The following is a 24,146-nucleotide window of genomic DNA, read 5'->3' as shown; positions in this document are numbered from 1 at the left end:
TCATTGGTTTATATCTTTTCTTCTTGATTGAGAGTTACTTGGGCAATGACCACAGGTTAAGTATCCCTTACATGAAATGCTTGGAACCAGAAGTGTTTTGGATTTTTAAAGATTTTGTAGTATTTGCATAATGAGACATTTTTGGGAAGGGATCCAAGTCAAAACATGAAATTCATTTGTTTCACATAAAGCTTGTACACACAGCCTGAAGCTAAAATAATTTTGTGCATTAAACCAAGTTTATGTACACTGACTCATCAGAAAGCAAAGGTGTTAAGTGTGAAACTGTTCACTTGTGACATCATATTGATGCTCGAAGAGCTGGGGAGCATTTCAGACTTCAGATTAGGGATGCTCAACCTGTAGCAGTTCTTCTCTGTACCAGCATCTAATATAAATCCTTGTTCATACAGCTGTTCAAAAATGTCTACCAAAAGAAGGAAGTTCAAAAAGATACATGGAACCATTTAAAGGGTACTTCAGATAACATTTGAATGTAGACAGAGGCAGCTCCCAAATGTGAAAAAACAGACATTCCACAAGGTCTCTCTACTCAAGTTGTAACACAACCTCAAAAACATCATCAAGATATTTTTCACTTGATAACACTGTACTGGGCCGGGTGCGGTGGCTTCTGCCTGTAATCCCAGCACTTTGGGATGCCAAGGCAGGTGGACCACCTGAGGTCAGGAGTTTGGGACCAGCCTGACCAATAAGGCAAAACCTTGTCTCTACTAAAAACACAAAAAAATTAGCCAGGCATGGTGCCACATGCCTGTAAACCCAGCCACCTGGAAGGCTAAGGCAGGAGAATCACTTGAACTCGGAAGGCAGAGGTTGCAGTGAGCCGAGATTGTGCCATTGTACTCCAGCCTGGGCAACGAGAGTGTAACTCCGTCTCAAAACAACCACCGCCACCACCATCACTGTACTATTGTTTATGTGGTATGATAAAGCATAATTTTGGGGGAGAAAAAGACCAACATTAGAGGCCAGGGAAAATCAGTTTTATAATATACTTAAAAAAATGAAAAGTGCTGCAGTACTACATGAACAGAAATATTACTGGAATAGTGTAGGCCAGTATAACAAACTCTTGATATACATAATACACCCCAAGACGTTCATGATTTCCTAAAGTCCTAACATTTTAAAATACTACTATAGTGTTGTTTTTTTCTGAGACGGAGTTTTGCTCTTGTCGGCCAGGCTGGAGTGCAATGGCGCGATCTCGGCTCACTGAAACCTCTGCTTCCTGGGTTGGAGTGATTCTCCTGCCTCAGCCTTCCAAGTAGCTGGGATTACAGGCGGCCGCCACCACGCCCGGCTAATTTTTGTATTTTTAGTAGAGATGGGGGTTTCACCATGTTGGCCAGACTGGTCTCAAACCCCTGACCTCCGGTGATGCACCCACCTTGGCCTCCCAAAGTGCTGGGATTACAGGCATGAGCCACCACACCTGGCCAAATTCCACTACAGTGTTTAATTTCCCCTGTAAAACTCGGTGAAGTGTAACTGACATTTAGGTAACATCTTCAAATCCTTAGTGCTCCTAAAAATACATTACTAGTAATTTATAAAGTTATGTAAACGAATTCTGCCACTGAAAAGATAAACTACTACATCAATACAGTAGCAACATTAACCAACCACAAACTTACCTGAATCTGTAAAACCACTTTAATTTATCCAAAACGTCTATTTTCTGGCTAAGAACCATCACTCTTAGACCGCTTCATTTTCTCTTCACTTCCATCACCAGCACTAGTAGTTGGTTTTCTTTTCGGGCCCATATTTCACAAAGAAACAGCTTTTATCACTTCGAGAGTTACTGTGTACGCGATGACAAGTAGAGAAAAACAAAGCTGCGTTGAGATGTGGGTGCTGGCCTGTCTGATAGGCTCCCTCTGAGCTACGTGATCAGTTCCTATTTGCAAGCCTGGCAGCAAGCAAGTAACATTTCAGCCTCAGCAAAACTACAAATTACTTTATCACAGACCTTGGAATCAGGTGAGAATAGCTGAAGCTTTAAATGTCAAATCTGCAAATACCAAAGGCCTATAATAATATGCAAGACTCAAACAGTAAGCCAGGAGAAGACATTACAACACACTGGGCGAGGGAATGGATATCCAAATTGATGGCATTAAACCAAAGATTAATAATTAAAAAACAAAGTGGCCAGCTGGGCATGGTGGCTCATGCCTGTAATCCCAGCACTTTGCGAGGCTGAGGCGGGTGGATCACATAGTAAGGAGTTCAAGGCCAGCCTGACCAACATGGTGGCATGCGCCTGTAATCCCAGCTACTCAGGAGGCTGAGGCAGGAGAATTGCTTGAACCCAGGAGGCAGAGGTTGCAGTGAGCCAAGATCACACCCCTGCACTCCAGCCGGGGTGACAGAGTGAGACACCATCTCAAGAAAAAAAAGAAAAACAAAGTAACCCCCACCTCATAACTAAAATGATTCTACATGAATTAAACAGAAAGGGGAAAAAATACAAAAACTGAGAAACCATACAACTTCAAGCCCAAACTTATTATTTATCAAAACTGACAGGAAAGAATTGCTTTATTAAAATTGACCAAAATTCTATATAAGACTACAGATTTGATTACACAAAAATATGAGACTTCAGGTTTGCAAAACTTGTGTCATAACATCCATGACAAAGGGGCAAACCTAATGAGAAAAATTTCTACAATGGATGCTAAGGGATTAGTATTTTCAATCTGTAGAAAGTTATTATAAATGTTCAGAAAATTTTTAGAACCTCAAGAATAAATATGTAAAGACAATTCACAAAAGAATGGAAAAGGAGACCAGTAGTCAACAAAATCATCCACATAGTAAAAACAATTTTTATCTCCTAAATTAGCATAATGAAAAAATATAAATAGGGTAGGCACTGTGGCTCACACATCTGTAATCCCAGCACTTTGGGAGGCCAAGGCAGGTGGATCACTTGAGGTCAGGAGTTCAAGACAGTAGGTAGAACAAACTTTTATGCTCAAAGAATTTAAAACTATTTAATAATTAAAAACAACCTTGTTAGTGAAACGAAATCCGTCATCAAGAATTGGAAGTAAGGCTGGGCGCAGCACACTGTGGGAGGCTGAGGCAGGAGGATCACTTGAGGCCAGGAGTTTGAGACCAGTCTGGCCAAAACAGTGAAACCCTGGCTATTAAAAATACAAAAATTAGCTAGGCATGGTGGCACGTGCCTGTAGTACCACCTACTCAGGAGGCTGGGGCATGAGAATATCTCAAATCCTGGAGGCAGAGGTTGCACTGAGCTGAGATTGTGCCACTGCACTCCAGCCTGGGTGACAGAGACAGGCTGTCTCAAAAGAAAGAATCACAAGTAAAGTAACTTGTGGGGAAACAATGTAAAGAAAACACTGGGTAGTTTGGCTACAGCATAATAAATCAGATTTTCTGGTTTTCAAAGATTTGAATTGCAGTAAGGAAATTTCGATATGCTGTTTTTTTCAATTTTCGGTAGTAAATAAATGTGTATAGAGAAACAATAATATAGGTTGTCATATTTGAGTACCTTTTAAAAAAAATCCAAATGTGTAAGTGAAAAAAAAATACTAGTAACTAAATACGTAGTAAATATTAAGTAGCAATTAAAACTAAAAGGAAAGGATGCAGTGACTAGAGAGGGGAAAGGGTCTTGTTCAAATTTTCAGAAATAGAATGTGGCTTTGTGATTAAAAAAAAATTCAAATTAGAGATTGTTAGAATCAGGTACTAAAGTTATCAGTGAAGACAGAAATTGGTTCACTGGGAAAATGAGTACTAATAGCAGTAATCCAACATAACAGATTTTCTCAGATAAGCACTAACTTCAGATGATAAAATTACACATAGAGAAGAATACATAGCTGAAAACGGGGGGAAAAAAAACTGAGGCCATTTTTATTTCCTACAAAAGTGTGTGTATACAGGAAGCACCCAATGAATGCATTGCAGAAGCCACAGTCGTGAGTGTAGTTAGGGAAGAGTTACATTTCAATTAATGTGAGGAAAAGAAAGAAATAAAAGTAGAATCGGGCAAAGTATTACTCAGCACCCGGGGGGAAATAAATAGGGCACAGTAATGCATATACACTGTGAGTAAACGCAAAAAGAAAATATTCCAAAAGCCTAACAACAAAATAAGAAATTATTATGTAGATAACATATAGAAAGAGAGCAATCTTCCCAAAATTAATCCATCTTAAGAGGTGATCTATAAATACTAATTTATCTAGAATTCATTCTTAAAAATCAATGAGCATCTGATAAGGGATTGAAAGCTAGAATATATTAATATAAGGAACTCCTACAATTCAGCAACAACAAAAAACCTGATTAGAAAACGGACAAAGGGCCGAGCGCAATGGCTCATGCCTGTAATCTCAGCACTTTGGGAGACTGAAGCGGGTGGATCACCTGAGGTCAGAAGTTCAAGATTACCCTGGCCAAAATGATGAAACCCTGTCTCTATTAAAAATACAAAAATCAGCCGGACGTGGTGGTGGTTGCCTGTAATCCCAGCTACTCGGGAGGCTGAGGCAGAAGAATTCCTTGTGCCCAGGAGATGGAGGTTGCAGCAAGTCAAGATGGTGCCATGGCACACCAGCCTGGGCGGCAGACTGAAACTCCATCTCAAAAGACGAAAATGGACAAAGGACTAGAATAGACAGTTATCCAATGAATATACACAAATGACCAATAAGAGATGGGCACAGTGGCTCACAACTGTAACCCCAGGACTTTGGAAGGCCAAGATAATAGAACTGCTTAAGCAGGAGTTCAAGATCTGCCTGAGCAATATAGTGAGACTCTGTCTCTGTAAAACATTTAAAAATGAGCCAGGCGCGAGGGTATGCGCCAGACTACTTGGGAGGTACAGGTGGAAGAATCACCTGAGCTCATGTGCTGCAGTGTGCTGTGATCATGCTACTGCACTCCAGCCTGGGTGACAGAGTGAGACCCTGTTTCAAAAAACCAAAATAAATAAATAAATAAGTCTAATAAGCACATGAAAAGATGTTCAATATCACCAATCATTAGAGATATGCAAGTCAAAACCACAAATTACCACCTCACTGCCATTAGAATGGCTATGATCAAAGCAAGAGAAAAAGGTAAAGTGTGGGTGATCACGTGGAAAAACTGGAACTGCTTTGCAGCTGGTGTGGAAAACTGTATAGATATTTCTCAAAAATATTAGACAGAATCACCATATGATCCGGCAATTCCACTTATGGGAATATATCCAAAAGTAGTGAAAGCAGGAACTTAAAACAGTATTTGTACACCAATGTTCACAGCAACATTATTCGTAATAGCTAAAGATGAAAGCAACCTAAGTGTCCAATGATGGACAAACAAGACAAAGTATATACATACAATGGAATATTATCCAGCCTAAGAAGTTTTAGGAAGGAAATTCTGGCACATGCTTTACAATATGGATGAAATGTTGAGGACATTATGCTAAATGAAATAAGGAAGTCACGAAAGTACAAATACTGTACAATTCTACTTATGTGAGGTAGCTAGAGTCAGAAAGAAAAGGTGAATGGTGGTTGCCAGACACGGGAGGAAGGGGTAGTTATTGTTTAATGGGTGCTGAGTTTCAGTTAGGGAAGATAGTTTTGGATAGTTACACAACAATGCTAAAAGTACCTAATACCACTCAACTGTATACTAAAAAATAGTTAAAATTGTAAATTTTGTGTTACGGATATTTTACCACAATTTAAAAAAGAAATCTGGGTAAGGCGCAGTGGTTCACACCTGTAGTCCCAGCAATTTGGGAGGACCAGGCGGGCACATCGCTTGAGCCCGGGAATTCGAGACCAGCCTGGACAACATGGAGAAATCGTCTCTACTAACAAAAATACAAAAACAGGTGTGGTGGCGTGCACCTGTAGTCCCAGTTACTGGGCGGGGGGTACGGGGTAAGAGGTCTGCAACTCAGGCAGGAGGATCACCTGAGCCTGGGTGACACTGAGACCCTGTCGTCCCATCCCCACCCCCGCCCCCGCCCCAAAATATAAATAAATAAAGGAAGGAAACAAATATAAATATCTATGAGCAACATCTAAAGGTAATAGTTGCGAAATGATTTAAAATCCTGAAGAATATTAATGATACACAGGGAAGATCCTGCATTAAGTCAAGAGTGAGGTAAAGAATAAAAATCAGTATTTCTCCAACACTGTCTAGGGTAAAGGATATTGAGAAGTCAATGCTTTTTACTATCACAACTTGACAGCAACCCTTACGGGACACCCAACTCTAAGGGAGTCCACTAACCAGTACATAAGACAGTCAGCCACATGTCACCAGCTGAACATCGTCGCCCTAGGAATTTTTCTTTCTTTCTTTCTTTTAACACAGGGTCTCCCACTGTCATCCAGGTTGGGGCAGCGGTGCTATCACAGTTCAGTGTGCCGTTGAACTCCTGGCCTCAAGCAATCCTCCCAAGTCAGCCTCCGGAGTAGGTGGGACTACGGGCACGCACCACCACACCCAGCTAACACTAGGTATTTCTAACATACTGATGCACGTTGTTTGAAAATTAATCTTTGGGCCAGGCACATTGGCTCACACCTGTAATCCCAGCACTCTGGGAGGCCAAGGCAGGTGGATCACTTGATGTCAGGAGTTTGAGACTAGCCTGGCCAACATGGTGAAACCCGTCTCTACTAAAAATACAAAAATTAGTCGGGTGTGGCAGCATGCACCTGTAATCCCAGCTACCTGGGAGGCGGAGACAGGCGAACACAGGAGGCAGATGTTGCAGTGAGCAGAGATTACACCACTGCACTCCAGCCTAGGGGACACAGCGAGACTCCGTCTCAAATAAATAAACAAACAAATAAATAAATAAATAAAGTAAGTAAGTAAGTAAGTAAGTAGGTAATAAGTAAGTTAATCTTAGGAGTTTTGGCTAGGCATGGTAGCTCCCGTCTGTGTAATTCCAGCATTTTAGGAGGCCAACGTGGGATCTGAGGTAGTTCAAGACCAGCCTGGCCAACATGGTGAAACCTTGTCTCTACTAAAAATAGAAAAATTCGCCAGACGTGGTGACATGCGCCTGTAGTCACGGCTACTCAGGAGGCCGAGGCACAAGAATCGTTTGAACCAGAGAGGCAGAGGTTGCAGTGAGCCAAGATCACGCCACTGCACTCTGCCCATGCCAGCCTGGGCGACTCTGTCTCAAAAAAATAAGTAAAATAAAATTAATCTTAGGAGTTTGTTAGTATTAAGTTAGTGCCCCAAACCTGATCACCCTAGAATAAACTGATAAAGTCAGTGTGAGCGCCTTCAGGGCTAAGACCCTGTGATTACCTCACCAAGTGGCATAACCCTAAGAACATCTCTGCTCACCAGATTAGATTTATGTAACAGGAACGTACCAGAACTGCTGAATTGGGAAGAATGAAAGAACACATTACAAAGACAAAAGGTATTTTTAAAAAAATGATAGGGTACAGGTTGTTACGAGTTATTAACTAGAATCAGATAAAGGCTACCAAACAAATATCAACAGAGAAAAGGTTAAGAAAATTAGCTTAGCTTTAAGGGAGATATAGACATGTAGATATCTATAGGTAGGTAGGTAGATATATAAGTATCTACAAAAGACATGTTATCTATAGACAACAGATACTTTACTCAACAAAAGTATGTCACTAAACTTGTCAAATGTGCAAGGATAGTGCCCAAGCTATTTTGCATACCAGGATTCCTTCCCTTTTCTCCTAGTTCAAGAACCTAGCACATAATCCTTCCTAGCCCTCAAGAGAATTTTCCAGACTTTTAAAACATTACTGGCCTTCAAAGTGATTTTTTCATGCTTGGCAGTAAGCTTATATATTAAATGAATTTAAAAGTTCTAATATTTGGCTGAGCACAGTGGCTCACACCTATAATCCCATCACTTTGGGATTCCTGTCTCAGGAAGATCGCTTGAGGCCAGGAGTTCAAGACCAACCTGGGCAACATAGCAAGACTCCATCTTAAAAATAAATTCGCCAGGCATGGTGGCACATGCACATGTAGTACCATCTACTTGGGAGGCTGAGGTGGGAGGATCATTTCAGCCCAGGGGGTGGAGGCTGCAGTGAGCCATAATCATGCCACTGCACTTCAGCCTGGGTGACAGAGGAAGACCTTGTCTCTCAAAACAAAAACAAAAGTTCTGATATCTGAGAATTTTACAACATAATAGAAAAAAAGACTAAAGGAGAGAGAACTGAGAGGGAAAACTTTAAACTCCTATTAACAGAGGAAATCTGTAATCCTAGGATATAATTATCTAGGCCAACTCTCAAAAAAATTGGGTGTATCTCTAAGGGTTAAAAAAGTGATGAAGACTAGAATTCTTTTGATCCTACAAAACAATTTTATTAGGATAAAATTCCTTTGGGTTCAGTAATAATCACCTCTAGAAATTGATCTTACAAAAGTAAGTCGGCGGGGCGGGTGAAATTCTAAGATATCCCCTCTATTAGGTGATTACCTAAAACAGCAAACAAAAAAGCAAACATTAAATGCCCAACAATGGAACAGTTATAAAATAAAAAGAGGAGATTGCCAGATACTAAAATGTGACAATATAGATGTACTGAGAAATATTACCATTAATAAATCAAATGGAATGCAGTAGTGTGACTATTACAAAGAAATCTATACAGAAATAACATGAGGTTATGAATAGTTCACAGAAAAACGAAACACAGCCTGGGCATGGTGGCTCGCGCCTTTAATCCCAACACTTCGGGAGGTGAAGGTAGGAGGATGGCTTGAGGCCAGGAGTTTGAGATTACCCTGGGCAACATAATGAGAACCCTTTTCTACAAAAATTTAAAAATCAGCCAAGTGTGTTGGTTCATACCTGTAGTCCCAGCTACTTGGGAGGCTGAAGTGGGAATATCATTTGAGCCCAGGAGTTCAAGGCTGCAGCAAGCTGTGATAGCATCACTGAACACCAGCCTGGGCAAGTGATACCCCGATTCAAAAAAAAAAAAAAGAGAAAGTAAACACAATGGGCTCTAAAAATATATACTCCAGATATTCTCAGAATATGTGAGAAATTACTGCTGTTATTTAGCACAGTACTATTACAGCCAAAGATATAACAATGTACATATCTAAAACTAGAGAACTGTTATTACAAATATGACACAGGCAAGGGAATACTGTTACAGCCAAGAAAAATGCGGATGTTCTTTTGATATAGATAGGTCTTATGGTAGATAGTTTTTTTTTTTTTTTTTTTTTGAGATGGATTCTTGCTCTGTTGCCCAGGCTGGAGTGCAGTAGCGCAATCTTGGCTCACCACAACCTCCGCCTTCCAGGTTCAAGCCATTCTCCTGCCTCAGCCTCCCGAGTAGCTGGGACTACAGGCATGCACCACTATGCCCGGCTAATTTTTGTATTTTTAGTAGAGAAGTGGTTTCACTATGTTAGCCAGGCTGGTCTCAAACTCCTGTCCTCGTGATCCGCCCACCTCAGCTTCCCAAAGTGCTGGGATTACAGGTGTGAGCCACCCGGCCCAGCCAGTAGATTGTATTTTCTAAGGTAGCTGCAACAAGACACTCCATACCACATTCTTCTTACAATGTGATGTTGACACTCTTCCCTTGAATCTGTACAGGCCTGTGGCTAGAATAGAACTGATGCTATCTTTCTATGTGACTTCTGGAGCAACGTCATAAAAGGCTACTACATGTAGGTGTGTTCTAACTAACAGCTCCATCTGAGGTCCCAACCAACAGCCAGCACCAACTGCCAGATGTGTTGAGATGATTGTTGCCCCATAATGAACTGCAAAAGCAGGGGAAAGATCAGAGTGAGAAACACCTACTAAGCCCACTCACTAGAACCATGGAGATGATAAAATAATTTTAAGTCTCTACATTTGGAGTCATTTGCGTCTCAGCAATAGATAACTAGACCAGCATTAAAGTGAAAAATAAAAAGTGTATTATAGTAGGTCTGACATATTTCAAATTTTGTAAAAAGGGAAACACGAATATATAGATTTGAGTATAGCAGCAACTTTGCAAGGATATATAACAAAGTAACATCATCTTTGGGGAAAAGAACTGAGTGGGCTTGATAGAAGATGAGGGGGAGATTTTTCACTGTAAACCTTATAAACCTCTTGAATTTTGATTCACATGAACAAATTAATGTATTTGATTAAAGTCAGTTAAAATATAGCGTGTGATACATGATAATGACATAAAAATGAAAATGGTGATGATAATTTAGGAATATGGACAATTTAAATTATCATCTTATATTCTTTTGTTTTCAAAATACTTTCACATTATTTTCCTTAAGTGATATATAGCAAGAAAGCCCCTACCTGTCAAAAACTACATGTTATTTAACAGTCTGAGAGGTTCTTGCAAGGAGAAACACACACATACACAGTACATTCCAGAACATGAATGGCATTTCAGAAAGATGTCTTTAATCCCAGCTGTCACCTAGTTGCAAAACTTCAAGCATATACTTAACTTTTATTGCTTCAGTTTCCTTGTCTATAAAATTAGTACCTCCCCATATAGCCATGACAAGGTACAGATGAAACCTGCGAAAAAGCTGTTTAAGTTCTAGGAATGTATCACATAACAAGTAATTATTTTAAGTATCCTATCTTTAAATTATCCTTTATTTCCTAGAAGTCACACATTTCTAAAATTCACAAATTACATATGAATGCAATAGAGGAGAAAATTCTATTCATGTTATACCTCAAATAAAAATGATAGTAACTAAGTGGAACACATTCTGGCTCTAGTTTAATGCAAAGATAAAGAACAGTTTTTTGACTGAGAAAAGCTGAAGGTGTCTGATAATTATGCAGTGACTAGTCACGTATCAAGATTACCCACTTCTTATTTGGAACCCAAAGAATATCCAACTACTACTACTGTAAACACTTAAGGCTTAAAAAACCGTGAATAACTAACTGGTTCTTCATCCTGCTTCTACCTTTCCTCGAAAGAAGGATGAATGCTGTTTAGCAACACTTACTTCAGATATTCTGATTTGTAGTGCATTCTTATTTTCAAAGTCTAACATATGACTTCAGTTAACACTTAACTTTTTCATCTTGAAGAATTTAGTAACTAAGTAACTAAAGTTTACATATACATCAAGGTAACCAATGAATGAAAAAACAAAAAACGAGGCCTGGCACAAGTGCCTTACGCCTGTACTCCCAGCACTTTGCGACGCTAATGCAGGTTGATTGTTTGACCTCAGGAGTTCGAGACCAGCCTGGGAAACACAGAGACTAGCCATCTCTACCAAAAACACAAAAATAATTAGCTGGGGGCAGGAGCACACACGCCTGTGGTCTCAGCTACTCAGGAGGCTGAGGTGGGAGGATGGCTGGAGCCCAGAAGTTGAGGCTGCAGTGAGCCACGATCATGCCACTGCACTCCAGTCTGGGTAACAGAGCAAGACCCTGTCTCAAAAACAAACAAACAAAAACCTTTAGAAGTACTCTTGTTGCTTTTCTTACTCTTACACATCTTTATTCTCCTTCACAAAGAGGTTTGCTGAAAAGGCTCTTGATGTAACTCCAAATGATATTATCCTATCATAAATTTACTCAGCATACTTCATAAACAAGATTATGTATATGCAATGTCAGGTTATTATGGTATATAACCTAAAAAAGGGAGAAACAGTTTGCCAAAATTTCCCATGTTTCTATCAAGTAAGAATTATTTATTCTATTCTAAATGCAAAATTGCCTCCACCAATTATTATTCAAAACCAAGTGTCTTTCATGTGCCTCTCAGTGTGTCTCTGAAAAGATCAATTATCTAGAAACCTTATATATTCAGAATGCAGCCTGGCGCGGTGGCTCACGCCTATAATCCCAGCACTTTGGGAGGCCAAGGCAGGAGGATCACTTGAGGTCAGGAGTTTTAAGACCTGCTTGGGCAACACAGCAAGACCTCGTCTCTACAAAAACTTCAACATTAGCCAGGCATGGTGGTGCACACCTATAGTCCCAGCTACTTGGGAGGCTAAGGTGAGAAGACTGCTTGACCCAAGAGGCTGAGGCTGCAGTGAGCCATGATCATGTCACTGCACTTCACCCTGGGCAACAGAGCAAGACCCTGTCTCAAAAAATCAGAACACAACCAGAGAGGTAGCAAAAATAGACTAAATGCAGCCAGAATAAATCTCACAAAGTCCATGCACTAAAGCTTATGCAAATTTACAGATTTCCTCAGAATGGAACTGAGACTACTTTCTATGTATATCCTCTTTTGGAGATATTTATATATAATATAAATCAGTACATTAACAGAAAGATCAGTTGGAGATTTAGGCTTAATTTTTAAAAAGTGGCATATAATATCACTTTCAAAAACCTTTAATATATAGCACCAGATTACAATGTTTACTCAATTTGTCTCCCAAACTATACCAAGAAGTCGTCCCTGATTTCTAGTTTTAGAATCATCAGAGATGATTTCCGGTTTTATTTTGGTTTGCTTTAGACAACCTAATATTTCCCATATATAACAAATAAAAGCAGCAAATTAGTGAATCAGTAAGAGCAGTTCACTAAGAGCTATTTGGCAAAATCATTCTACCAAACAGCTTGAATATTTCCAAACCACCAGAGAGCATCAACACACTAAGCATGGCAAGGCAGAAACTGATGCTCATGATTCCAAATCTTAAAATACATTTTAAGAAAACAAAAGTTAAATTGTATTGACTATACTGTTTAATGAGAAGAGTATACAGTTTATAAGAACATCTGCTCTACAAGAATCCTTTTTTTTTTTTTTTTTTTTGAGATGCAGTCTCGCTCTGTCACCCAGGTTGTAGCACAGTGGTGCAATCTCTGCTCACTGCAACCTCTGCCTCCCAGGTTGAGGCAATTCTCATGTCTCAGCCTCCCATGCCTCAGCACTCTGTCACCCAGGCTGAAGTGCAGTGGTGTGATCTCAGCTCACTGCAACCTCTGCCTCCCAGGTTCAAGCAATTATCATGCCTCAGTAGCTGGGATTACAGGCATATGACACCACGCCCTACTAATTTTTGTATTTTTAGTAGAGACAGTGTTTTGCCATGTTGGTCAGACTGGTTTCGAACTCCTGACCTCAGGTGATATGCCTGCCTCGGCCTTCCAAAGTGTTGGGATTACAGGCGTGAGCCACCACACCTGGCCTACAAGAATCCTGACCTAGTTCAATACTCTCGTGTTACAAATGTATAAACAGAGTTCACATAAATGCTTATGAAAGCATGTGAGGATGAGAACCATGCATACCGACTCCCAGCTCACAGGAATGTTAAAAGTAGCCACATATGATAATATTTTAAACCAAGAAGTTAGGGAATAGTTAAGACTACTGAAAGACTTTTTTAGGTTGTGACATAAACGGATATGAAATATCAAATCTCTATCAACTTCTCTAGGTAATAACCTCTCAAATTCTGAATATGTACTTTTTAGAAGAAAATATGCATAAAGATAATAATATTTCACTTGAAACCAAATGATTAACTTCCACAAATTTTAACTATCAATGTATCAGAAAGTAGAATGAATATTTGAAACACACATTTTTTCTCATGAATCAAAAACCACATGCTGGTGGTTTGGTCTCCAGGTCTTCTATTCTTTCTCAAAAGTACTTTTAACAATGTGCACATGCAAAAAGATAAAAGCACAGATTATAATTATACAAACAAGCCATTCTGAAGGCTAACAAGTGAAGGGCAACAGTAGAAAGCTTTCTGCTACTGGAAAAACATAAGTTATTTGGATTTAAATTTTCTAGCTAGCTTTTGTGTTTAGGAAGTAACTTTATTTTCCCCAGCTTTATTAAGGTATTGTTGAAAATAAAAATCGTATGTATTTACAATATATACTTATGATATATAATACGTTTTGATATATGTACACATTGTGAGGTGACTAAATCAAGGTAATTCAATACTGTATCACCTCACCTACTTACCTTTTTTTTTTTTTTTTTAGACAGAGTCTCACTCTGTTGCTCAGGCTGGAGTGCAGTGGCGCTATCTCGGCTCACTGCAACCTCCGTGGCAGAGTCTCACTCTGTTGCTCAGGCTGCAGTGCAGTGGCGCTATCTGAGCTCACTGCAACCTCTGCCTCCCAAGTTCAAGCAATACTCATGCCACAGGCGTGCACGACCACGCCCAGCTACTTTTTGCTTTTTTTTTTTTTGGTAGGGATGGGGTTTGGCCATGTTGGCCAGGCTGGTCTCGAGCGACCTGCCCACTTTGACCTACCAAAGTGTTGGGATTACAGGCATGAGCCATGCGCCTGGCACTTACTATTTTTTAATGGTGAGGACATTTAACAATTTAGCAATTTTCAGGTACACATTATTAAGTAGTTACTGGAAGAAACTTTAACATATACATACATGTAGTACTTTAGCCCTGTAATTTCTCCCTCTGAGAAACTTCCACAAATAACACAGTTGGGCTGGGCACAGTGGCTTACACCTATAATCCCAGCACCTTGGGAGGCTGAGGACTGCTGTAGCCCAGGAGTTTGAGACCAACTTAGGCACCAACAGTGAGACCTGTCTCTACAAAAAAATAAAAAATTAGCCAAGTGTGGGGTGCATGCCTACAGTCAGTTCCCAGCTACTTGGGAAGACCACTTGAGCCCACATCAAGGCTGCAGTGAGCTTTGATGCTACCACTGCACACCAGCCTGGGCAACAGAGCAGGCTGTTAAAAAAAAAAAAAGGAAAACACAAAGTTTTTCAAATCTTCAAATTTTCTAAATCAAATGCTATGCACTAGGTGTAACAGCTACCATCTCAAGATAATACTATATCATGACAATACAACAAAAATATCAACAGTGATAAAATGACTCAGCCAAAAGTAACAGTGGTGATGGTAACTGTAATAGCTATAATTTAATAAACCTTTTACTCTGTGCCAGGCATTGTGGTAAAAACTTTAATCTGGATACAGTCTTCTTTCTTAACCACAATGGTTTATTCTTGAGAATTACTTGGCCATGAATTGTTAGGTAAAATAGTATGTTAATAATAAGTTTGAAACAAGCCTTGTTTTTCTTCATTTTAACAGTAACTTTTATTCCTGTTAGATGTTGTTTTAGAATAAAAACAACTAGTTTGCCATGCTAACCAATTTAGATGGGTGTTAAAAATATAAGTAGAAACAGTACTTCACTTAGAGTTAATAACTGCAATAAATTTCTTTCTTCTTTTTTTTTTGAGATGGAGTCTCGCCCTGTCGCCCAGGCTGGAGTGCAATGGCGCGATCTCGGCTCACTGCAACCTCCGCCTCCTGGATTATGTTTCTCCTGCCTCAGTCTCCTGAGTAACTGGGGTTACAGGCACCCACTGCCACGCCCAGCTAATTTTTGTATTTTTAGTAGAGATGAAGTTTCACCATGTTGGCCAGGCTGATCTCAAACTCCTGACCTCGTGATCTGCCAGCCTCACCCTCCCAAAGTGCTGGGATTACAGGCATGAGCCACCGCACCCGGTCAACAATGTTTTTAAAATTCCGACAAACACCGCACCTCAAAAAAACCCCACAATTATTCTGTGTATGGGAGAATCAATGTTAGTATCAATGTAAAATCAACTACTCAGAACACATAAAGCAGTGGTTCTCAAATTTAGCATGCCATCAGAATCATCTGGAAAACTTATTAAAACCTAAATTGTTGGTCCCACCCAAATGCTTTGATTGAGATTCTGCATTTTAACAAGTTCCTAGTTAATGCAGCTGCTTCTGGAAGTGGGAATGCTCTTTGAGGACCACTGTTCTAAGCTAATGTTCAAAAATCACAGAACCAGCAAGAGGAATGTTAATGTTTTCATGTACAGTTCCATTACCTAAACTTTAGAGTCTATAAGACATTTTTGATTAGTGCAAACAAAATTGTAACTGTGGTATGAAGCACTTTTCTCAGAAGAGAAAAAAAGGACTGTCTGCTTGTTATTTCACCGCATATTCTAACCACTGAGGATTAATTTGTTTATAAATATCACATAAATGTCTTCTTAAAAATAAATATTTCTTGAGAAGAGAAACTCACTAGGAATCTTTAAAGTTTTTTCAGGTATTCAAGGTGCTAAATGAAAGATGGCTAGCCCTCATTCAACAAGTATTTACTGAAGAGCTACTGAGCCTAGAGATGCAGTGCCAAGCAAAGAAGGAAGACAACTCTCTGAGCCTACTGCTCCTTGTTAACTTCTCGGCTAACTTCAGACAAACAATAAAAACATAAATGTCATGCAAACTTTAAACCCCTACAAACAAGCTAGAACTCTCTAAATTGCGAAATCTGCTGCATGCAATTTCATCAAGAGTGCTATAGGGGTAAGATGCATGAAGTATGGTGAGGCAACAAGGACTCTTTTTTTTTTGGTTGAAACAGGGTTCTCACTCTGTCACCTAGGCTGGAGTGTGGGGGTGTAGTCTCGGCTCACTGTAACCTCCGCCTCTTGAGTTCAAGCAATCCTCCCACCTCAGCCTTCTGAGTAGCTGGGACTACAGGTGTGTGCCACCACGCCTGGCCAATTTTCGTATTTTTTGTACAGATGGGGTTTCGCTATGTTGGCCAGGCTGGTCTCAAATTCCCGGACTCAAGTGATCTGCCCACCTCAGCTTCCCAAAGTGCTGGGATTACAGATGTGAGCCATCATGCCCAGCGCAACAGGAATTTTTAAATCAAGTTATTATATTTAGGAAGAACCACACAAATTACAGAAGAAATCTTGATATTCTTTCTTTGTGGATCCAGAATCCACAAAGAAATGTAACATATGATATCCACCTTTGAACACAATCAAATAGAGATGAAAATTTTAAGTGAGTGCTTCAGAACAATAACTCAAGTCAGGAGATATAAACAGTAAAGTGAAAATTAAACAGTTGAGGCCAGGCATGGTAGTTCACGCCTATAATTCCAGCACTTTGGGAGGCCGAGGCAGGTGGATCACTTGAGGTTAGGAGTCTGAGACCAGTTTGGCCAAGATGGCAAAACCCTGTCTCTACTAAAAATACAAAAGTTCGTTGGGAGTGGTGGTGTGGGCCTGTAATCCCAGCTACTAAGGAGGCTGAGGCAGGAGAATTGCTTGAACCTGGGAAGTGGATGTTGCAGTCAGCCTAGATCATACCACTGCACTCCAACCTGGGCCACGTAGTGAAACTCTGTCTCAAAAAGAAAAAAAAAAACCCAACAGCTGAAATGCAAAAGAGTTGGTTGGCTTCATTTTTCAGGTAACTTCTACTACCTGTCAGTCAAAACAAAAACACGTATTACCTGCAAGTTATAGACGTTTTGAGTTGATCATGAAATAGCTCAAACCTTAAAATTCTTAAATGTTTTACATCTACTCTAGCTCCTAAAGGTGAAGAGCTATGAGTACAGAGCATAAAAGAACAGTGTCCACAGCTATAATCATAATGGTACTGTCATACCTCCTGAATAGTATTCACATGGGGTCAGCACAGTGAAAAAGTATCCAACAGAGATTAACAGAAAGTTAGGCCACGGGCAGTGGCTCATGCCTGTAATCTCAGCACTTGGAGAGCCGGAGGCGGGCGGATCACTTGAGGCCAGGAGTTCAAGACCAACCTGGCCGACATGGTGAAACCCCATCTCTACTAAAAATACCAAAATTAGCCAGGGGTGGTGGCTTGCGCCTATAGTCCCAGCTACTTGGCGGGCTGAGGCATGAGAATCGCTCAATCCTGGGAAGCGGAGGTCGCAGTGAGCCAGGGCGGAGCCACTGCACTCTAGCCTGGGCGACACAGACCCTGTCTCAAAAAAAAAAAAAAGGATTAATAGAAATTTGGATGCAAATTCATTTTTGTTTTTAAATAGGAAGCTCTACAAATAGAAATGAAAATCTTTACGAAAAATTCATTAATGAAATCAAGACAATCTAACTGGTGTTACATGGAGATTATATGGAGACACACACGTATCAGAGATATGTTTATGATACACAGGATATGAGTTACATTTTTCTTTTAAACACCCTTCTTGAGCTATCATTAGGAAAAAATAAACTTAGAAGTGGATTACCCAAAACAAGATAAAAATTCTAACCTTAAGCTCTTGCAAAGCTCCCCAGGATTTAAGTTCTATACTACAGTACTTCAGATTTTTTATTATTTTAATAAAATAATAAAGAGAGGAGAAAAGAGTAGCATATAGTAACTCCCAAACGTGTTTGGCCCAGGTATTTAACCCAGAATGCATATATACTTTGGGAAATGCTGCCATTAACAGTAAAGTAAGTGGGTGTACATGATCTAGCATTCTTTAACCTTTTCCTACTGGACTAACAGTTAGCTTTAGATTAAATTGCTTCTGGAGGAAGCGAAACCTTCTAGAGAAGCAGTATTTCATTATTAAAATGGATATAGTGTATTAACAACAACAACAAAATCACATGTGGATGTACCTTCAAGGAAAAAAAAGATCACAAAGGATGTCTAATATATTGTGTATTAATATTTTTTAAAATGTCAAGACTTCTGACTCAAAAGCTCCATGATGCTTTCTGATGCTCAGCAATTAGAAAAAACATAAAACATTCTAATATAACATTGTAACAAGATATACAAAGGCCAGGAGGTAGTAGAGTTCTGTAACTTATCTTACTAGAATGGGTCTAAGATTATGAATAACATTCTCAAGCATATTTGCTGAAGAACACTCACTAAATGCACAGTATGAAGTTCTGCTTCTGAAAGACAGATTCCAAGAAGTTGCCACATGCCAGCTGGTATCTACCTGTCTTATTTCCACAGTTTGACTTTAATTTTACAGGATGGGGTTAAAACATATATACAAATACCTCAGAAAAGAGCATTGCTTAATTATGTATCACTTGCAAAATACCATGAATCTCAAACTGTGTCATTCTTCCCACATTTCATCTAATTGAAAAGCATCATTTCACAGATTAAAAGCATCATTTCACAGATTAAACAGCGGCCCAAAAGAGGCTCTCTTGTCCCACAGCTATGTAATTATAGGTTTCTTTGATTAAAGTCAATTTTTTTTTGTTTTTTTTTTTTTTTAAAGAGATGGGTTCTCATTGTGTTGCCCAGGCTAGACTTGAACTCCTAGGCTAAAATAATCCTGCCTCAGCCTCCAAATACCTGGGACTACAGGAATGCAGCACCATGCCCAGCTAAAATTCAATTTTCCCACTTCATGTCCTCTCTTGACAATATCGTACTGTTCGCTGTCTCCTTTTCACCCTGCATCTTACCTTCCCCTCATCTCTGTCGCACCATGACCACCTTGTCAGTGCCTATTCTTTCCCTTCTCATTTCATCTTTTTCTTCAGGTTCCATTTTCCTGTCATGTCCCTTTCCATTAATCACTTTTTCTCTTCCCTCAGCTTAGGAGCATTCTTACATGTACATCTTAGCAGGGAGCACCTATAATCACAGCTACCTGGGAGGTTGAGAATGGAGGCTTACTTGAGGCCAGGAGTTCAAGACCAACCTGGAAACACAGCGAGACTCTGACTCTTTAAAAAAAAAAAAAAAAACTTGCCTGGCATGGTGGCAAGCACCCTTAGGCCCAACTACTTAGTGGGAGGCTAAGGCAGGATGATCATTTGAGCTGAGAGTTCCAGGCTGCAGTCTGCAGTGAGTTATGATCCGGACACTGCACTCCAGCCTAGGCAAGATTCCATCTCTTAAATAACAACAAAAAAAGTACATCTAGCAGTATTTAATTATATTTAATTAATTTTACAAATAAGTATAATGATTTACAAATAGTTCAGTTATATAGATCAGAATTTAAGGTTACTTTTTTTTACTATTCATTTTAAACCAATATAATTGAGCACAAACATGTACTGTATTAATTTGAAGAAGCTTCTACTTGTTAGCTAGAAATAGGTATCAGGCCAAGTCATATTACTTGAGACAATGATTCTACTCATGTTTTTATCTGTATTTTAGCGACAATATAACCAGAAGGGATTAACCAAACAATCAAATGTAAAAACACATCATTTTAACAAAAATAAAGGCAAGTCTTAAAGCTTAAGGTTAGCTGAACAGCTCTTTTCTTCACTCTATGACTTAGCTATTCATAATCACACAATTGGAACATCAAAATACTTTGTCAACGTATGATTCGATTAAATGAAGCAGGGAAAAAAGAAAATCTCACCCCCAATGGTACTCTCTTGAAATTCATGAAATTGGCCTTTCACAAAACGAAGCACTAGGCTTGATTTGCCAACAGCAGACTCTCCCAGAAGTACTAGTTTGAACTGGCATATTTTATTTCCAGTATTTGGCCCGTTGGGTCTTGTTGCGCCTCGATTAGCCATGTCCAAATTTGAAATAAGTCCTTAATTTCAGATTCTTCAATGAACTTCCAGAATTCAAGGGGTCAATATTCTTCTTTCTGGAGGTAAAGAACTGTAAAGAAACAATTATGAATTAAATATACAAATCAGTAAAGCAAATTTACTATTAATCACTTTAAATTTTGCCTATAGCACGATTATCTTAAGCTCTACTAGACCTTCAATCTTCCTTTAAAAGATACTAGACCTATCTTTTAAAGGAAATTTAAAGGTATAGGATTTGAGCCCAAAATCATTTTTTCTTTTTTTTTTTTAAAGGCTAACCTCAAAGCTTCAACTTTGCGCCAGGCAGTACTTTAAGTACTTAACTTCTCAACAATCCTATAAAATGAGATATTATTACAATCCTTATAAATGAGGAAACAAGCACAGAGATGTTAAGAAGCTTAATTGAGGTCACATAGTTACTGTCACAGAAGTGACACACAGCTGAGTTTCAAACCCAGGCAACCTGAGAGATGACTTGAGTTCAAGTTTTGTAGCCAGGCTACTTGGGTTAACATTGTTTTGAGAAAAATTATGTTATTAATAAATGGGAAGCTTTTAGAACAGATCCTAGAGTTTAGTATTATTTGAAGTCTTCTGTTAAACGACGCATTTTTCATTTAATTAACGGTAATTTTGGACAACAAATATTTTCAGTATCCCAGGTTTGTGTGCCTAATGGCAGACAGACTTAAAACTGTTTCTTCATCTGCTCAAGAATACCATACACAGAAATGCTAACAGTTGTTCTCTATGTGGTGGGATTATTACTGACTTATTTACTTACACTAATTGTAACTTTTTTGCAGTTTTTAGACGAAAAATATGCATGACTTTTTTTTTTATTAATTTTTTTGAGAAAGGGTTTTGCTCTCTCACCCAGGCTGGAGTGCAGTGGCGTGGTCATAGCTCACTGTAACCTACACCTCCTGGGCTCAAGCAATCCTGCCACAACCTCCTGAGTAGCTGGGACTACAGGCGCTCAGAACCATGCCAGGCCACTTTTTTGGTAGAGACACTGTCCTGCTATGTTGCCCAGCATGATCTTGAATTCCCTGGCTCAAGCAATCCTCCTGCCTCAGCCTCGCAAAAGGCTGGGATTACAGGTGTGAGCCACCACACCCAGCCTGCAGGCCATTATTTTTTATTTAAACAACACATTAAAAAATCTAGCCTGAATGGCAACTTCTGTGCTAATTTTTAATCTCTAAGGAATTAGTGAATATTTGAAGAACCTTTTTCAATCCACTCACAAACCAATCTTAACAGTTTCCTTCTATCTTTAATCAAAATCCGAATATATGCTAATATATTAAACCTGATGATTCCCTCTCTAAAAACCCTGCTATATTTCACTTAGCTACCTCATGTAAGAAATATGTCTTTCACACTGGACACAGTGGCTTATACTGGTAAATTCCAACACTTGGCGGTTGAGGAAGAAGGACTGCTTGAGACCAGCCTGGGCAACAGTGAGGCCCTGTCTCTATATTAAAAACAAAAGAAAGAAATACGCCTTTCCCATAAAATCAGTTTATAATATGCTCTTGATACTGAATTCCCTAACATGTCCACGAGATCTTAGTTCTTAAGGCAATAAAACTACCTCCCTGCCTTAACTAAACACCAGCTTTCTGGAGTCCTTATCTTTTACCATTACATTCTGAAATATGTACAGATTAATTGAGGTAATATCTGAATTGCTTCTAAATAACGACGTATAAATACAAATGCCCCCTCCCCACAAACATACCAGACTTGGGGGTCTAATCCTGGCTATACCAATTTCCGCCTGGGCAAATTCTTTAATTTCCAAGTCTCTATTCCTATAATATCTAACTTGCATAGCTGCTGTGACAATTAAATGAAATAATACATGTAAACAATCTCTAATAAACATAGTAGGGATTGAAATTGTCAATAACGTGGTCCTTTGATAATATCTAGAGAACATCATATGTACTGAAAATGCACCAATACATCTTCAGATATTACCCAAGCAGTATCAATTAAAACATTTTCCATTTGTCTTTTTATCTACAAAAACACGAAATTACTTATCAAGGACAACATGCTCCAAATTTCTACGGTACTTTCAAAATTTCAGGCAAAACACCAGATTCCCATAAAAAAAAAAAAATCAAACAAGATTCTGATTTCACTTTGACTTTTAAGGTTTAAAGTTACTTAACTGTGGCTACTCCCCTTGAGGATCTCAAACAGGAAATAACTGGAGTTAATAGTAAATACACACTTAGCATAACAGGAAGGTTAAAAATTACGTGTATTCATTTGTATTCACTGCTTACTGAAACTTGTTTTGCAAAACAAGAATTTTGCATAATATACATTTGTAATCTTTTGAAAATAACTGTTATTCATTCTATAGTTAAAATCCTTCTAAGTGTTCTTTGATCAAAAAATTGGGCACTTATTTTGTGCCAGGCACTGTTTCATGTACTTTGCTTACACAAATGCTGAGTTATCATTTCCATTTTACTTTAGGAATAAAGTTTATGAGCAGTCTTGAGTATTCCCAGAGATGTGCAAGTGTTTTTTTTCTTATTATGTAAAAGGCAACTGATTGAACGCTTTGATTCCACTTAAGCAAGACAAAAACCAAGTATGTGAACTATGACGTTCAGAACTTAAAAGTTTGAAAGTCTCAGAGGTAAACAGCTTCCAGGAAAGATAACACCAGAACAAGTTTCATGGTCTCTACCCAGTGAAGGAGTTCAGCGGTCCTGTTATCTCGAATTTATTTAACGCTGTAGTTCACTACCTTCCATACATAAGACAAGAGTCTCTAGACGGCCCATTTTGACGAGTCTCCCACCCACCGACACTACACGTCTTTGGAAGTTGCAGGTAGGCGGAGCTCCCCACATTCACACCTGCAGTAGGCCCGGGTTCCTGCTTGGAGAGCACCTGAGTAGCTTATAGCCAACTCCAGATCGCCTGGATAAGCACCACTCGCCAGGTCCCTTAGCCTTTCCAACCTCCTCCCCCAAACCTGGCTGGCTTTGACCGAGACCCCCAGGACTGCCAGCACAGGGACCAGGCGGAACCGCGGCCTCCAGTACACTTCCACGGCGCCATCTTGAGAAGGGAAAGGGTGACACCCGTCGCTCCCTCAGTCAGTCCCCAAATCCCGGTCTCCAGAGCCCCTTGAGGATGAGTCACCAGGGCTGGCAGAACAAGACGCCGGGTTCGATAGTTCTCTGGTCCAGGCTACTGCTGCGCATGAGGGAGAAGGGGCGGGGGTCTTAGTACCCGCAGGGCCGCGGACAGGCTGGGGATCGCGGATAACCTGGGGTCCAGACCCCCACTGCGCAGGGGGAGAGGCGGTTCGGTTACCTGAGACCGCAGCAAGTCGGGCTGCGGGGCCGAAGCTTCCTGGCACCAAGGCCCAGGCGTGGCCCGTAGGATGAGTGTGTGTCTATGGCGGTGGTGGTGGCGGCGGCGGCGCCGTCTGCTCTTCGCGTCGCTCCCCTCACACTGGACTGTGCGGGGCTCTTGCCGTGGTGCCGCCCCTGTCGGGCTCCGTCTCCGCCTCTCGCCGCTCCGCCTTCCTCTTTCCTTTCCCCTCCTCCGCCGCCGCCGCCGCCGGCGCTGGAGTTCCCACGAAGTCTTCCTCCTCCTCCTCCCTCTGCCTCCTCCCCTAAGGCCAGCCGCCGGCTCCTTCACGAACCAAAACACAAACACTCAAGTCCCACCGCCGGAGCCACT

At 40.0% G+C, this 24,146-nt stretch overlaps 1 protein-coding gene across 2 annotated transcripts in view; it reads right to left on the bottom strand.

Moving 5' to 3' along the window:
- Positions 1-23,901, bottom strand: part of RAB5A (RAB5A, member RAS oncogene family) — a 36,151-nt gene extending 12,250 nt beyond the window's left edge. Inside the window, exons 1-3 of one of the 2 annotated variants that reach the window (XM_025376915.1) lie at positions 23,775-23,901; positions 21,370-21,372; positions 20,231-20,484 (exon numbers count right to left, since the gene is read on the bottom strand). In XM_025376915.1, the coding sequence (XP_025232700.1) occupies positions 20,231-20,393 (163 nt within the window). In that variant the 5' untranslated portion in view covers positions 20,394-20,484; positions 21,370-21,372; positions 23,775-23,901. The remainder of the gene's footprint in view (positions 1-20,230; positions 20,485-21,369; positions 21,373-23,774) is intronic. The other variant, XM_025376914.1, reaches the window with a different exon arrangement.
- Positions 23,902-24,146: the final 245 nt, after the last annotated feature.

The sequence above is a fragment of the Theropithecus gelada genome, chromosome 2, assembly GCF_003255815.1.
Source record: "Theropithecus gelada isolate Dixy chromosome 2, Tgel_1.0, whole genome shotgun sequence".
Taxonomy (NCBI): domain Eukaryota; kingdom Metazoa; phylum Chordata; class Mammalia; order Primates; family Cercopithecidae; genus Theropithecus; species Theropithecus gelada.
Note: the sequence above shows the minus strand (reverse complement) of the source record. Positions and strands in the feature narration are given on the sequence as shown.